Raw genomic sequence first — 14,588 nt, forward strand, 5'->3', positions numbered from 1 at the left:
ATTTGATAGAATAACAGTCAATGCATATGTAGAGAGACCTATTAGTTGGAAGGAGATCAGTATGGATACCCCACAACTTGAACTCAATGAGGGTTCAGCCCGCGGGCGCCAAATGAGTGTGACATTCACAATGGTCGCTTCCGCCTTTCTCTGCTGGAGGAAAACACCCGTACGGAGAAAGGATGGTATGAAACGAAACCGCGAGACAATTATTATTTCAAAGGGTATGTAATTGAGACTTTTCTGACTTTCTTGTCTGACTGCAATGCATAGGGAATCTGCGTAGGGAATATGGTAGACGTTCATGCATAAATTAATAAATATTTATTTGTAGCATTAATTAACCCGATAATAATTACATATTATAATCATTCAGTACAGTGTTGACAGTTCATGTAACTGAACTGACGTGCACAATAAGACATAGTCACTTAAATAACTCTACCTTTATGTACCTCAACTAACCGGTGCCCCCTGTATATCGTCTCGCTATTGTTATTTTACTGCTGCTCTTTAATTATGTGTTACGTTTATTTCTTATTCTTATCCGTATTTTTGTAAACTGCATTGTTGGTTAGGGGCTCGTGAGTAAGCATTTCACTGTAAGGTCTACACCTGTTGTATTCGGCGCAGGTGACTAATACCGTTTGGTTTGATTTGATTAAGAGGTTTATAAATGCAGCACTCTTGAGGTGAATATGTCATGCTTATCCCAGTCTATCTCATCAACAGGTAGACATCTGACCACTGACTGACGATCACATGCAGCACATGGAAAAGCATCACAAATCGGATGGCTAAAGCACACCACGTCAACTGCTCTTCTATTTAAGCATTCTTGTTTATTCCCAAAGCAATAAACATCAATGAAACAATGCAATCACATTTCTCAAGGTATTTTATGAACTGTGAATAAATATTCTCTATATGGGATATCAATGTGAAACGATGTTGTATACAGAATATAATGGTTATTCCCTTTCGCTAAACCTTTTATAGAGGGAGTGAGTTGATCCAAGTCTCATATAATTATGTGTAAGCAGCACTCATTTATTCAACGCTACAGTTTAGTCGCTTGATAATCAAGCCTCACTGACGGATACACACTGGTGTACCAATGTGGAAGGAATAGGGTTGGGTAATAATCAACAAATCTAACGAAATAAGGGAGGTTAATTGCATGTAATGCATTTATGGCGGGGCGTCTTCGTCGCGTGAGAGAAGGAAGACAAACAGAGCATGCTCCACGAGCCGATACTTTTTTCGTCTGGAATTCTGCGGGTTGTAAATGATTCATAGAGCAAGCTTATTTTTAAGCGGAGTAATTGCGCGCAGCTCGCACAGTTAGTCTGTGTGTTACTATCGGCTATGAGTGTGTGTGTTGTTTTCGGGTGAGCGCTTGCGTGTGAGTGAAAGCCGGTCACCAATCTGCAGAGGAGACGGAGAGGAGAGGAGATTCCAGACGAAAGAAACAGTGAGCGTGAGCAGACTTCGTGAAAGAAAGTCAAATTAATTTGGCTTTAATTCTGGGGTTTTATCGAATACATCGTCCAGCCCTGCCAGTCCAACGGTTGGTCAAGGGAATCAACTGTTGCTGCGGCCGAATGGTTTTTAAAGGGACATTAGGCTAATCACAATTGACCAAATCCGTGTTCCTGACTCTGAATCTGGACATGGGTTTGAGAATGCATTTTTAACCATCACCTGGACCTGGTTTATTTATCGTGCTGCGCGCACCCGGCGGACGGATGCATGTTGTTCATGGTCTGTTCTGATACTGCATAGAGAATACATGCTCTTCCAGAATGATCCTACTCCACGCCTCTCCTGGCTTTTTGATATTGGTTTATCATATTTTTCTAGCAGTCAGTAGCAGTTGCTTGTAGGCAAGTAGACACATTTGGGCTATTTGAACAATTCCAAAGGCAGTTGGAGGATAATAGTGGATTTTTTGTTTCTTTGTGACCTTGCCTTTTCGGCGTTAATCCAAGAGGATAGATGCTAATGATGGAGAATAACGGCATGGACGCGCATCAGGTTGGAATCAATCCTGAATACGAGCCGGAGAGCCGGCCGCGGTCATGCACTTGGCCGCTGCCGACGTGTCCGGAGGATTTCCCTCCGGGAGTGGATGAAGCAAATCGAGGTCTGCCCCTGGCATCTGTCAAACTGGAGCAGCTTCAGTACAACGTGCCGGCATGCCGCGGTGGAGCATCGGAGGGAAGAGGTGGCGCACCCGCGGAGCTCAAACATCCAGCCGGCGCCCCGGTCCCCATCGCAGCCGGCGCTCCTACATGCATGTCTGGGGCTGCCCTCGACGTGGCCGGCCAGCTGCGCAAAGCCAAGTCATCCCGGAGGAACGCGTGGGGAAACCAGTCGTACGCGGACCTCATCACGCGTGCCATTGAGAGTGCCCCTGAGAAGAGACTCACTCTGTCGCAGGTTTACGATTGGATGGTGCGCTTTGTCCCTTATTTCAAGGATAAAGGCGACAGCAATAGTTCAGCTGGATGGAAGGTACAGTAACATAGCCTACTTGAAATTCCTAATAATTAGCCTCTATATGATGATGGTGTGTGTTGATAGGGGGTAGCCTATATGTCAGTCTTTCCATAAAATCTATTTTAGACCTTGATCACTTAATTTGGGTTGTGCATCTTAACCACACATGGTTGTTTAGTCTTCAGCCATAAAAATGGACAGCTCTAATCTGATGGTTAAAGCAAATGACTTGTTCCTGGTTAACGATGTATGGTTTTCGCATTTCCCCACATTCACCACCGCTACTCTCCAGTCAGTCAGTTTGTAGAAAGGGGCGGTGAGATGGGACTGAGGGAGGCGGAGAGGGGTTACTGGGTTCATCCTATTTTACAGTCTATAGGCTATGCATAGCAAAGCAGAGCAAATCAGTACCAACATAAACGCTTTGTTTGTGCTATGGTGGAAAATACTGTTTGCGCACTTCACTGTGACGTGTCCACGTCATGATTTTATTATAAGGAGATTATCTGACTGTAGAAGTGACTGCGTGACGCCATGTTCCGTTCGAACTCAACGTTGTTTCATCTCTGGCTCCCAAGCCATATGTAGAGGAGAGGAATAACGAGTCACGCTGGGCACAGAAAGTCAGGAGTGTGTCCGGGTCAATTCTGTTCCTTGTGTTCACGCACGAGCCACTCCGCTTGGCTAGTCTTTGTTAACCCTCAACGAACAAGAGCTATACCCGTCCACTTCTATTCATTGCGCGCGTGGTAAAATTACGGAAGGGCTATGCAATTTGATAATACTCAACAAAATAGGAAAATAGAGATGATCCTTTAAATTAAAATCTAGACGAGAGTTTGTGTAATCTACTTTCGTTTACCGCACATTTTGTGAGGATTATATTGGCAAAATTATTGTGGACTGGATTATTTATTCGATAGGCCTATTTGTTCAAGTCATATAGGCCTAGTTCCGACCTCTCCAAGCCCTAATATAGATTTGAATATTTGATCGATCCCTCAATAAGGGATTATCAAAACGATCAATTCTACACAGATTGCACTCATCTATTTTATCAGGGCTTTAGGTCATACCCACTACCCTTTGTAGTGCCTTGCGGTCGGAGTCTGAGCAGTTGTCATACCAGGCAGTGATGCAACCAGGATGCTCTCGATTGTGCAGCTGTAGACCTTTTGAGGATCTTAGGACCCATGCCAAATCTTTTCAGTCTCCTGAGGAGCAATAGGTTTTGTTGTGCTCTCTTCACGACTGTCTTTTTGTGACTGGACCATGTTAGTTTCTTGGTGATGTGGACACCAAGTACCTTGAAACTCTCAACCTGCTCCACTACAGCCATGTCGATGAGAATGGGGGCGTGCTCGTTCCACCTTTTCCCATAGTCCACAATCATCACCTTTTTCTTGATCACGTTGAGGGAGAGGTTGGGGGGCGGCCCAACAAGAAGTCCAGAATCCGGTGTTTAGTTCCAGGGTCATTAGTTTAGTGATGAGCTTTGAGGGCACTATGGAGTCGAACACTGAGCTGTAGTCAATGAATAGCATTCTCACATAGGTGTTGCTTTTGTCCAGATGGGAAAGGGCAGTGTGGAGTGCAATAGATATTGCATCATCTGTTGGAGCGGTATCCAAATTGGAGTGGGTCTAGGGTTTCTGGGATGATGGTGTTGATGTGAACCATGACCGGCCTTTTAAAGCACTTCATGGCTACAGACATTGAGTTCTTAGTGTTCTTGGGCACATGGACTATGGTGGTCTGCTTGAAACATGTTGGTATTACAGACTCAAATGAGGTAAAATGGATTTAAGTTCCCTGCATTAAAGTCCCCGGCCACTAGGAGCACCGCCTCTGGATGAGCTGGTTATGGTTATGGCCTTAAACAGCTCTTTGAGTCCGTTCTTTGTGCCACCATCGGTTTGTGGTGGTAAATAGACAGCTACGAAGAATATAGATGAAAACTCTCTTGGTCGATAGTGTGATCTACAGCTTATCATGAGATTCTCTACCTCAGGCTAGCAAAACCTCAAGACTTCCTTAGATATCGTGCACCAGCTGTTGTTTTTCAAATATACATAGACCGCCACCCCTTGTCTTACCAGAGGCTGCTGTTCTATCCTGCCGATACAGTGTGTAACCTGCCAGCTGTCTGTTAATCATGTCATCATTCAGCAACGACTCAGTGAAACATAAGATATTACAGTTTTTAATGTCCCGTTGGTAGGATATACGTGCTTGTAGTTCATCCACTTTATTATCCTGCGATTGTACGTTGGCCAATAGTACCGATGGCAAAGGCAGATTTGCCACTCATCTCCGGATCCTTACAAGGTACCCTGATCTCCTTCATGCGATAACTCGGTCTTTTCTCCTGCGAATGACGGGGATGATGGCCTCGTCGGGTGTCTGGAGTAAATCCCTCTCGTTCGACTCATCAAAGAAAAATGATTAGTCCAGTTCAAGGTGAGTAATCGCTGTTCTAATGTCCAGAAGCTCTTTTCAGTCATAAAAGACGGTAGCAGCAACATTTGATTTGATGTACAAAATAAGTTACAAACAATGCAAAAAAATTAATAAATAGCATGGTTGGTTAAGAGACCATAAAACGGCAGCCATCCCCTCCGGCGCCGTTACACACACACACACAGACATGCACGTTTTCTCATCCCGTCTTACCTGGCATCTCTCTCATTCAATATACGACAATCATAACATTCTGAGAAAGACAGCGGTATTAAAAGAGATAATTAATATAAATGAAATCACCATTTATTTTAGGTGAAAGAAAGTTCAGTGGATAGGAGTACTCCAATTGTTAGGGTTAGGTTTTAAATAGGATTTAAAATAGGCTTAATTCTCCAGGCCCTGTGAGTCTGTGTGTGTGTGTGTGTGTGTGTGTGGGCGTGTGTGTGCTGCCCAGGGATGCATAGCTGTATGCCAGCTCAGATTCCTCCGCAGGGCTTTGTGTGTAACAAGGGCTTTGATTGGCTGGTTTGGCAGTGATCTGATAGGCTGGGAGGGCAAAACAACTTGATTCAATCTTAATAACAGTGTTAAAAACAGGCATGCACATGATGGGCTGTAACAGTTGGCAATGGGTTTAATACGATTTTAAGCACATAAAAACACACACTCGCACAGAAACAAACACACACTCAGATGTGAAAACACACACACACACACACACTGTACATTAAACATTATCATTCACATCACTAAATTGTTGATGAGATGAATAAGAGAAGAAACGTAGATGGATGGGGGGATGATCAAATCAGATACAGTGGTAGCTGCTGGTTATTAAAAACAGTCTGTAATTACTGTTGTGAAATGGGTCATTCCGCTATTTCGGTGCCTTTTGAGAAGTGTAACTTGGTCCCCCAAAAATGTGATTTCACCAAATTTGTACTTTATGTCATAAAGAGCATATGATCAACTTTAGGAAAAAGAAGTTGAGAGGTTAAATAAAATAAAAGACTATAGTAAGTGCCTATTAAGTACCAAATAATGTAACAAGGTTGACCGTAACGGGTTGACAATTTCATCTTAAATCAACCTTAAACCAGCCCCTAGCAGAGCAGAATGGAGAAGAACTCATACGGAAAAGTAACATGGCCTTATATATCATATTTAAACATGACATACATTTTAAAATATCTGATCAAATATTTTTTATAGCTTATATAACTCTCACCCCCCCATAACACAAATAATAATATGGATATGTATTTTCATAATGCAAAATACATATACATTTTTTGCTTTGAAAAGAGAGGCAGAGTATTGGTGGTTACCCACTGGGCACAGACTGGTTGAATCAATGTTGTTTCCACGTCATTTCAATTAATTGTCATCTGTGCCCAGTGGGTAGCCTGCTTGGGAGATGGTGAAACCTACGGTACAGGCTTAAGCCTGATTCACACAATAGGGCCTAACCGAGCTGTACTGGCCTGGTTATACAGACACCATAGCTGCTGGAACCATGTTGAAAAAAGGACTATATGAAAAGAAAATATCAGAGCCACACAGTACAGTTTGCTTTGGCCCTGTAGTGTGGATCTAACGGGTTGAGCAGGCCCTGTAGTGTGGATCTAATGGGTTGAGAAGGCCCTGTAGTGCGGATCTAACGGGTTGAGCAGGCCCTGTAGTGTGGATCTAATGGGTTGAGCAGGCCCTGTAGTGTGAATGATGCCTTAGAGAGGTTCCCTGTGCTGTGCCAGCCAGGCTGGTTGGCGTGGGTTCAACAGAAAGCTCTCTGCATCACTTCCATGTTATTGTTATTATCACAGACACAGCAGAAGGAGAGAGAGCTCTCGAGGTGGCGGGCTTGGCACCGAGTCCACCACGGGGGACAGAGGGATGAATGGAGGGATGGAGGAGTGGGGGGTTCTTGTCTGAGAACGGGACTCTAGAGATCCATCCTATAGTAAAGCATCACCTCATAAGTATTTTGAATGGAGGGAAATGGATGGAGAAGAAAAAGAGGAGGGAAGACAAGTTTTGGAAGGTATACACATATTTAACATATGTTATTGGTTACATACACATATTTAACATATGTTATTGGTTACATACACATATTTAACAGATGTTATTGGTTACATACACATATTTAACAGATGTTATTGGTTACATACACATATTTAACATATGTTATTGGTTACATACACATATTTAACATATGTTATTGGTTACATACACATATTTAACATATGTTATTGGTTACAAGCACATATATAACATATGTTATTGGTTGGATACACACATTTAACAGATGTTATTGGTTGGATACACACATTTAACAGATGTTATTGGTTGGATACACACATTTAACAGATGTTATTGGTTGGATACACACATTTAACAGATGTTATTGGTTGGATACACACATTTAACAGATGTTATTGGTTGGATACACACATTTAACAGATGTTATTGGTTGGATACACACATTTAACAGATGTTATTGGTTGGATACACACATTTAACAGATGTTATTGGTTGGATACACACATTTAACAGATGTTATTGGTTGGATACACACATTTAACAGATGTTATTGCGGCGGCAGTGAAATGCTTGTGTTCCTAGCTCCAACTGTAATATTTAACAACACACAACAATACACACAAATCTAAAGTATAAGAATGAAATTAAGAAATAGAGAAAAGTTAGGATGAGCAATGTCGAAGTACAAGTATAAATATAAATATATATATATATATATATTTGTGACGGGATGTAAATACATTATGGACTGTATGTGGATCGAATATGTCATACATGTATATGTGAAGAAAACGTGGATAGAATAGAATATGTAGAGCAATACAAATCCATTTAAATTACAGGATGTAATGCAACAAAATAGGAAAAACACCAAGAGGGATGAATACTTGCCTTGCAAAAGTATTCATCCCTCTTGGCGTTTTTCCTATTTTGTTGCATTACATCCTGTAATTTAAATGGATTTGTATTTGTATTTCATGTAATGGACATACACGAAATAGTCCAAATTGGTGAAGTGAAATGAAAAAAAGAACTTGTTTCAAAAGAATTTAAAAAAAAATAAAATTAAACTGAAAAGTGGTGTGTGTATATGTATTCATCCCTTTGCCATGAATGCCCTAAATAAGATATGGTGAAACCAATTACCTTTAGAAGTCACATAATTAGTTAAATAAAGTCCACCTGTGTGCAATCTAAGTGTCACATGATCTGTCACATGATCTCAGTGTACATATATACCTGTTCTGAAAGGCCCCCGAGTCTGCAACACCACTAAGCAAGGGGAACCATCAAGCAAGCGGCACCATGAAGACCAAGGAGCTCTCCAAACAGGTCAGGAACAAAGTTGTGGAGAAGTACAGATCAGGGTTGGGTTATAAAAAAATATCCTAAACTTTGAACATCCCACTGAGCACCATTAAATCCATTATTAAAAAATTGAAAGAATATGACACCACAACAAACCTGCCAAGAAAGGGCCACCCACCAAAACTCATGGACCAGGCAAGGAGGGCATTAATCAGAGAGGCAACAAAGAGACCAAAGATAACCCCGAAGGAGCTGCAAAGCTCCACAGCTGAGATTGGAGTATCTCTCCATAGGACCACTTTAAGCTGGGCTTTACAGAAGAGTTGTGCTTCACAGAAGAGTGGTCAGAAAAAAACAATTTCTTAAAGAAAAAAAATAAGCAAACACGTTTGGTGTTCACCAAAAGGCATATGGAGACTCCCCCAAAATATGGAAGAAGGTGCTCTGGTCAGAGGAAGGAAAATTATATCTCTGGCAGAAATCCAACACCTCTCATCACCCTGAGAACACCATCCCCATGTTTTTCATCGGCAGGGACTGGGAAACTGGTCAGAATTGAAGGAATGATGGATGGCGCTAAATACAGGGATATTATTGAGGGAAACCTGTTTCAGTCTTCCAGAGATTTGAGACTGGGACGGAGGTTCACCTTCCAGCAGAACAATGATCCTAAGCATACTGCTAAAGCAACACTCAAGTGGTTTAAGGGGAAACATTTAAATATCTTGGAATGGCTTAGTCTAAGCCCAGACCTCAATCCAATTAAGAATCTGTGGTTTGACTTAAAGATTGCTGTACACCAGCAGAACTTCAAGGCAGTTTTGCCTTGAAGAATGGGCAAAAATCCCAGTGACTAGATTTTCCAAGCTTACAGAGACATACTTCAAGATACTTGCAGCTGTAATTGCTGCAAAAGGTGGCTCTACAAAGTATTGACATTAGGGGGGGTGAATACTTACACGCTCATGTTTTCTGTTTTTGTTTTGTCTTATTTCTTGTTTGTTTCACAGTAAAAATATTGTGAAAATAGAAAAATAGAAAAAATATTAGCATTTTCAAAGTGGTAGGCATGTTGTGTAAATCAAAAGATATAAAGCATAAAATAATCAATTTTAATTCCAGGTTGTAAGGCTACAAAATAGGAAAAATACCAAGGAGGGTGAATACTTTCGCAAGCCACCGTAGTTGAATAGGATGGCATTGACTAGAATACAGTATATACATACAGTATGAAATGGGTAAAACAGTATGTAAACATTATTAAAGTGACCATGGTTCCATGTGTATGTACACAGGGCAGCACCCTCTAAGGTGCAGGGTTGATTAACCTGGTGGTAGCCGGCTAGTGACCATGACTAAATTCAGGGCAGGGTACTGGGGGGAGGCCGGCTAGTGACCGTGACTCGGTTCAGGGCAGCGTGCTGGGTGGAGGCCGGCTAGTGACAGTGAGTAAGTTCAGGGCAGGGTACTGGGTGGAGGCCGGCTAGTGATGGCTATTTAACAGTCTGATGGCCTTGAGATAGAAGCTGTTTTTCAGTCTCTCTGACCCAGATTTGATGCACCTGTACTGACCTCGCCTTCTGGATGATAGTGATGTGAACAGGCTGTAGCTCGGGTGACTGAGGTCCTTGATGATCTTCTTGGCCATCCTGTGACACCGGGTGGTGTAGATGTCTTGAAGGGCAGGCAGTGATGCGTTGGGCTGACCGCACCACCCTCTGGAGAGCCCTGCGGTTGTGGACGGTGCAGTTGCCTTACCGGGCAGTGAAGCAGCCTGATAGGATGCTGTCAATGGCTTGTCTGTAAAAGTTTGTGAGGGACTTTGGGGCCAAGCCAAATTCAACCTCAGCCTCCTCAACCTCCAGTTTGCATGGGTGTACCATTTCAGATTGTGAGTGATGTGTACGCAGAGAACCTTGAAGCTTTTCACCTTCTCCACTGTGGCCCCATCCACATGGATGGAGGTGTTCTCCCTCTGCTGTCACCTGAAGTCCACGATCAGCTCCTTCATTTTGTTGACGTTGAGGGAGAGGCTATTTTCCTGGAACCACTCCGCCAGGGCCTCCCTGTAGGCTGTCTCGTCGTTGTTGGTGATCAGGTCTACCACTGTTGTTTAGTCTGTAAACTTGATGACTGAGTTGGAGGCGTGTGTGGCCATGCAGTCATGGGTAAACAGGGAGTACAGGAGGGGGCTGAGCACGCACCCTTGTGGGGCCCCTGTGTTGAGGATCAGCATAGTGAAGGTGTTTTTGCCTACCTTCACCACCTGGGGGCGGCCCGTCAGGAAGTCCAGGACCCAGTTGCACTGGACGGGGTTCAGACCCAGGACCCCAAGCTTAGTGATGAGCTTGGAGGGTACTATGGTGTTGACGGCAGAGCTGTAGTCAATGAACAGATATGATCCTTAACCAAATTCACTAAATAGCACTGCTAGTAGTAGCTTTATATTTTTTCTGAAAGGATTTAATCCCTTTCTACCTGGTTTTAGTTGTTTAGTTGTTTCACTTCAGACTGGAGTATTTATTTATGAGAAGGGAAAAAAAGAGAAGGGAAGAGACAAAGTGTTGGAACAACGGAAAGAAAGGGGGGTGGTGTGTGAGTGTGTGTGTAAGTGCATGCTTGTCTGTGTGTGTGTGGATTGCCACTAGTTGTAGACAGTACAGGATTTGATCCAGATGATCCCTTTGTCCCCTCAGTTGATTAAGAGTTGATCTACTATAAAAGCTTCAGGACATTGGAGTTGGATAGAGGAAGAAGAACAGTAAGGGGTTTAATCAAGGGAACATCATTCCAAAACTTTTCATTGTCAATAATTCAATTTTGCCCATATTCGTGATGAATAATGATAAGAAACTGACTGGTTGAGACCACAAAATCAACCAATAGTCTTATTGAGAAAAAAATATTGAAGAAAAATATAAAAGCAACATGCAACAAGTTCAACAGTTTTACTGAATTACAGTTCATATAAGGAAGTCAATTTAAATAAATTCATTAGGACCGAATCTATGGATTTCATGTGACTGGGCAGGGGCGTAGCCATGAGTGGGCCATTATTACAGACAGAAATATTCCTCAGTTTCATCAGATGTCTGGGTGTCTGGTCTCAGACGATCCAGCAGGTGAAGAAGCAGGATGTGGGCTGGCGTGGTTACATGTGGTCTGCAGTTGTGAGGCCAGTGGGACTTACTGCCAAATTCTCTAAAACGACGTTGGAGGCAGCTTATGGTAGAGAAATTAACATTAAATTATCTGCCAACAGCTCTGGTGGACATTCCTGCAGTCAGCATGCCAATTGCAAGCTCCTTCAAAACCTGAGACATCTGTGGTATTGTGTTGTGTGACAAAACTGCTCATTTTAGAGTGGCCTTTTATTTTCCCCAGCATAAGATGCACCTGTGTAATGGACCATGCTGTTTAATCAGCTTCTTGATATGCCACACCTGTCAGGTGGATGGATTATCTCGACAATGGAGAAATGTGAGAGAAATAAGCTTTTTGTGCATATGAAACATTTCTGGGATCTTTTATTTTAGCTCATAAAACATTGGACCAACTCTTCACATGTTGGGTTTACATTTTTGTTCTGTGTAGTTCAGAGATGAAATGATTCGTTTAGTGGTTTCACCTCAGACTGGAGTTTTTTTAATTGAAAAAATACTCCAGCTCAGAACCACTGCTTTACAGTGAATCATCTGTATAGAGCATGTTGGTGCACTCAACGATCTCAGTGGTCACACTCAAACCAGATAGAATAAGATGCTGGGTGCCATAAAGAGGATGTTGAGCAAGCCATGGAACCATAGAACGGAAATTCCACTGTGAAAATCGAGTCCAGACACACACACACACACACACACACACACACACACACACACACACACACACACACACACACACACACACACACACACACACACACACACACACACACACACACACACACACACAGGCAGGGTGGGCCGATCTTGGAATTTGTGACTGTGTGTGATAAAATGTGCTGGGTCTATGCAGCACACACACAGCCTGCCTCGACGTGGTGTTCTCCCAGGGGAACTTTTTTTTCTCCAGTGTCTTATAGAACTACAGTTGAAGAGTTTATAGTGGAGTATTTTGTTTATGGTGGAGTCTGTTGTTAAGACATGTATCTAGGTAAACAATGAACCATAATCCCAACTCATGAAGTTACTACACTGCATGAATCTGCAGGTAGCTAACCAACCAGGTTCATTGTTAGCTAGCTAACATTAGGTTATAACTAGCAAAGCAAATGCCTCTGAGATATTACAGTTTTTTTCAACTGCTTTGAAACCTCTCACTCAAAGTGCTAAACTACACACCAAATATCCAAAACCATAAGCTATTTCTCAGCCTTTGACTCAGTTGTCAATTTCATGAAACACTTTTTTCAAAACACTACACACAATTCTCTACCTAAAACACAAAAATCTAACAGGAAGTGACTTGCTTTCCTTTTCCAAACACAACCAATCAAAATGCTACACTTATTCACCAGGTGGTCCTCCATCACAATGCCACACTGGGTCTGTACAACACCGGCCATATGCTCACTTTTCTGGATGCAATTTACACAATGCTTGTCCCTGATCCAGATCAGGAGCCTGCTAGATTTGTGGTTTTATGGGACAATGTTAATTTTCACCGGGCTGTTCTGGTTTGCTACCCATCCACAGTTTGCCACCCATCCACAATTTGTAGTTTTGTACCGACCCCCATATTCACCTTTTCTAAATCCCATAGAGGAATTCTTCTCAGCCTGCCGCTGGAAAGTGTATGATCGCCAACCCTATGCCCGCATGCCGCTTCTCCAGGCAATGGAGGACGCATGTGGGGACATAGAGGTTGCCTCTGTCCAAGGTTGGATACGCCATGCTAGGAGATACTTCCCTCGATGTTTGGCAAGAGAAAACATATCTTGTGATGTGGACAAAGTATTGTGGCCAGACCCAGGCCGGAGAAGAGATGAAGCGTAGCTTAGCACTGGTGACTGCCCCCCCCCCCCTACAAATTCTAAAGAATATGCTTTTGGTTTACATATGTTTATGGTTTTGTTGTATGCTACTCTATACAACAGTAATGTTTGGCCTAATAAATATGTTCTGTTTCTACATTGCATTGGTGTTTACAGTGTACTTGTTACCCCTCTCAGCAGATTACTTTCACTGTAGAACATTGTATTGAAATGTAGATATAAGCCTATGAAAGACCAAAGAGCTTTAGATTTAGAACAACAGTGTTTACATGGTATATCCAAAAATGTACTATTATGAAAGCAGTGTTTGCCATTTGATGCAAATGCTTCATTCCGACATGTGTTTATGGTATTTTGAATGCAGTGTTACATTTGGAAGGAGATATGAGCCATTTTGCATTTTGTTTGTGCAGTTTTGGGAATTGTGTGTAGAGTTTTGAAAGAAAGGAGACAGTTTTGAAAACTTGTGTAAGCAGTTGGAAAAAACTGTAATAATAAGATCATACACGTAATGTTAGCTAGCTAGCCTGCCAGCCAGCCAGCTAACGTTAACTAGCTAGCTAACCGTACACTATAACTTGAAATGAAAATTACATTCTGTCAAAACTAGAAACGTGTAACATTTGAAAATGTAGCTAGCTAGACTATTTAACCCGTATACATCATTGGTGGACCCTTCTCCCTGTCACAGATGCCATGGTGTTTTCGCCATCTCCTATCATACTCTAATTCCACTGATTTCAAAACTCAGTCCTCCAGAAAGTGGAGAGCAACACTTATGCATTTCTACAACGCGATACATTTAAAAAGCTGCATTAGACAGGATTACCTACACATACTGATGTACTCAAATAAACAGAAGTGTGCTATATGGCAGACCAATCCGAACTCATTTCTCGGCATGTCCAGCCCACTCATTATCTCAGCCAAACATGGCTAGCGGGAAGGTTGCTGACTTTTTCTGTGGCTAAACCAACTAGGCTCGTAATTTAACAATTTTATTTATGTTTTTAAGGCACATGAAAGTTCACATGATCCAGAAAGCATTTCTGCCCAAAAACGCATTTTGATTTAAAAAAAGTTTACATTCAAATGGCTCTCCTGTAAAGTAGTGACCTGAGGCATACGCCTAGTTTCATCAGAAATGATTGCTTATGTGTACCTTCATGTGTGTGTATAATATTACTGTTCTCAGAATTCTAATTATTAGATTTTAGATGTGTGTGATTTTTTTGTTGTTGTTGCGAAACACTATATATCCATTGTTTAGCTGGCATTG

The 14,588-nt window shown here is 42.1% G+C and overlaps 1 protein-coding gene across 1 annotated transcript in view; it reads left to right on the forward strand.

Moving 5' to 3' along the window:
* The first annotated feature begins 1,271 nt into the window (after positions 1 to 1,271).
* Positions 1,272 to 14,588, forward strand: part of LOC109908650 (forkhead box protein O6-like) — a 52,326-nt gene continuing 39,009 nt past the window's right edge. Inside the window, exon 1 of the mRNA XM_031793440.1 lies at positions 1,272 to 2,517. Coding sequence (XP_031649300.1) covers positions 1,999 to 2,517 — 519 coding nt within the window. The 5' untranslated portion in view covers positions 1,272 to 1,998. The remainder of the gene's footprint in view (positions 2,518 to 14,588) is intronic.

The sequence above is a fragment of the Oncorhynchus kisutch genome, linkage group LG17 (assembly GCF_002021735.2).
Source record: "Oncorhynchus kisutch isolate 150728-3 linkage group LG17, Okis_V2, whole genome shotgun sequence".
NCBI lineage: Eukaryota > Metazoa > Chordata > Actinopteri > Salmoniformes > Salmonidae > Oncorhynchus > Oncorhynchus kisutch.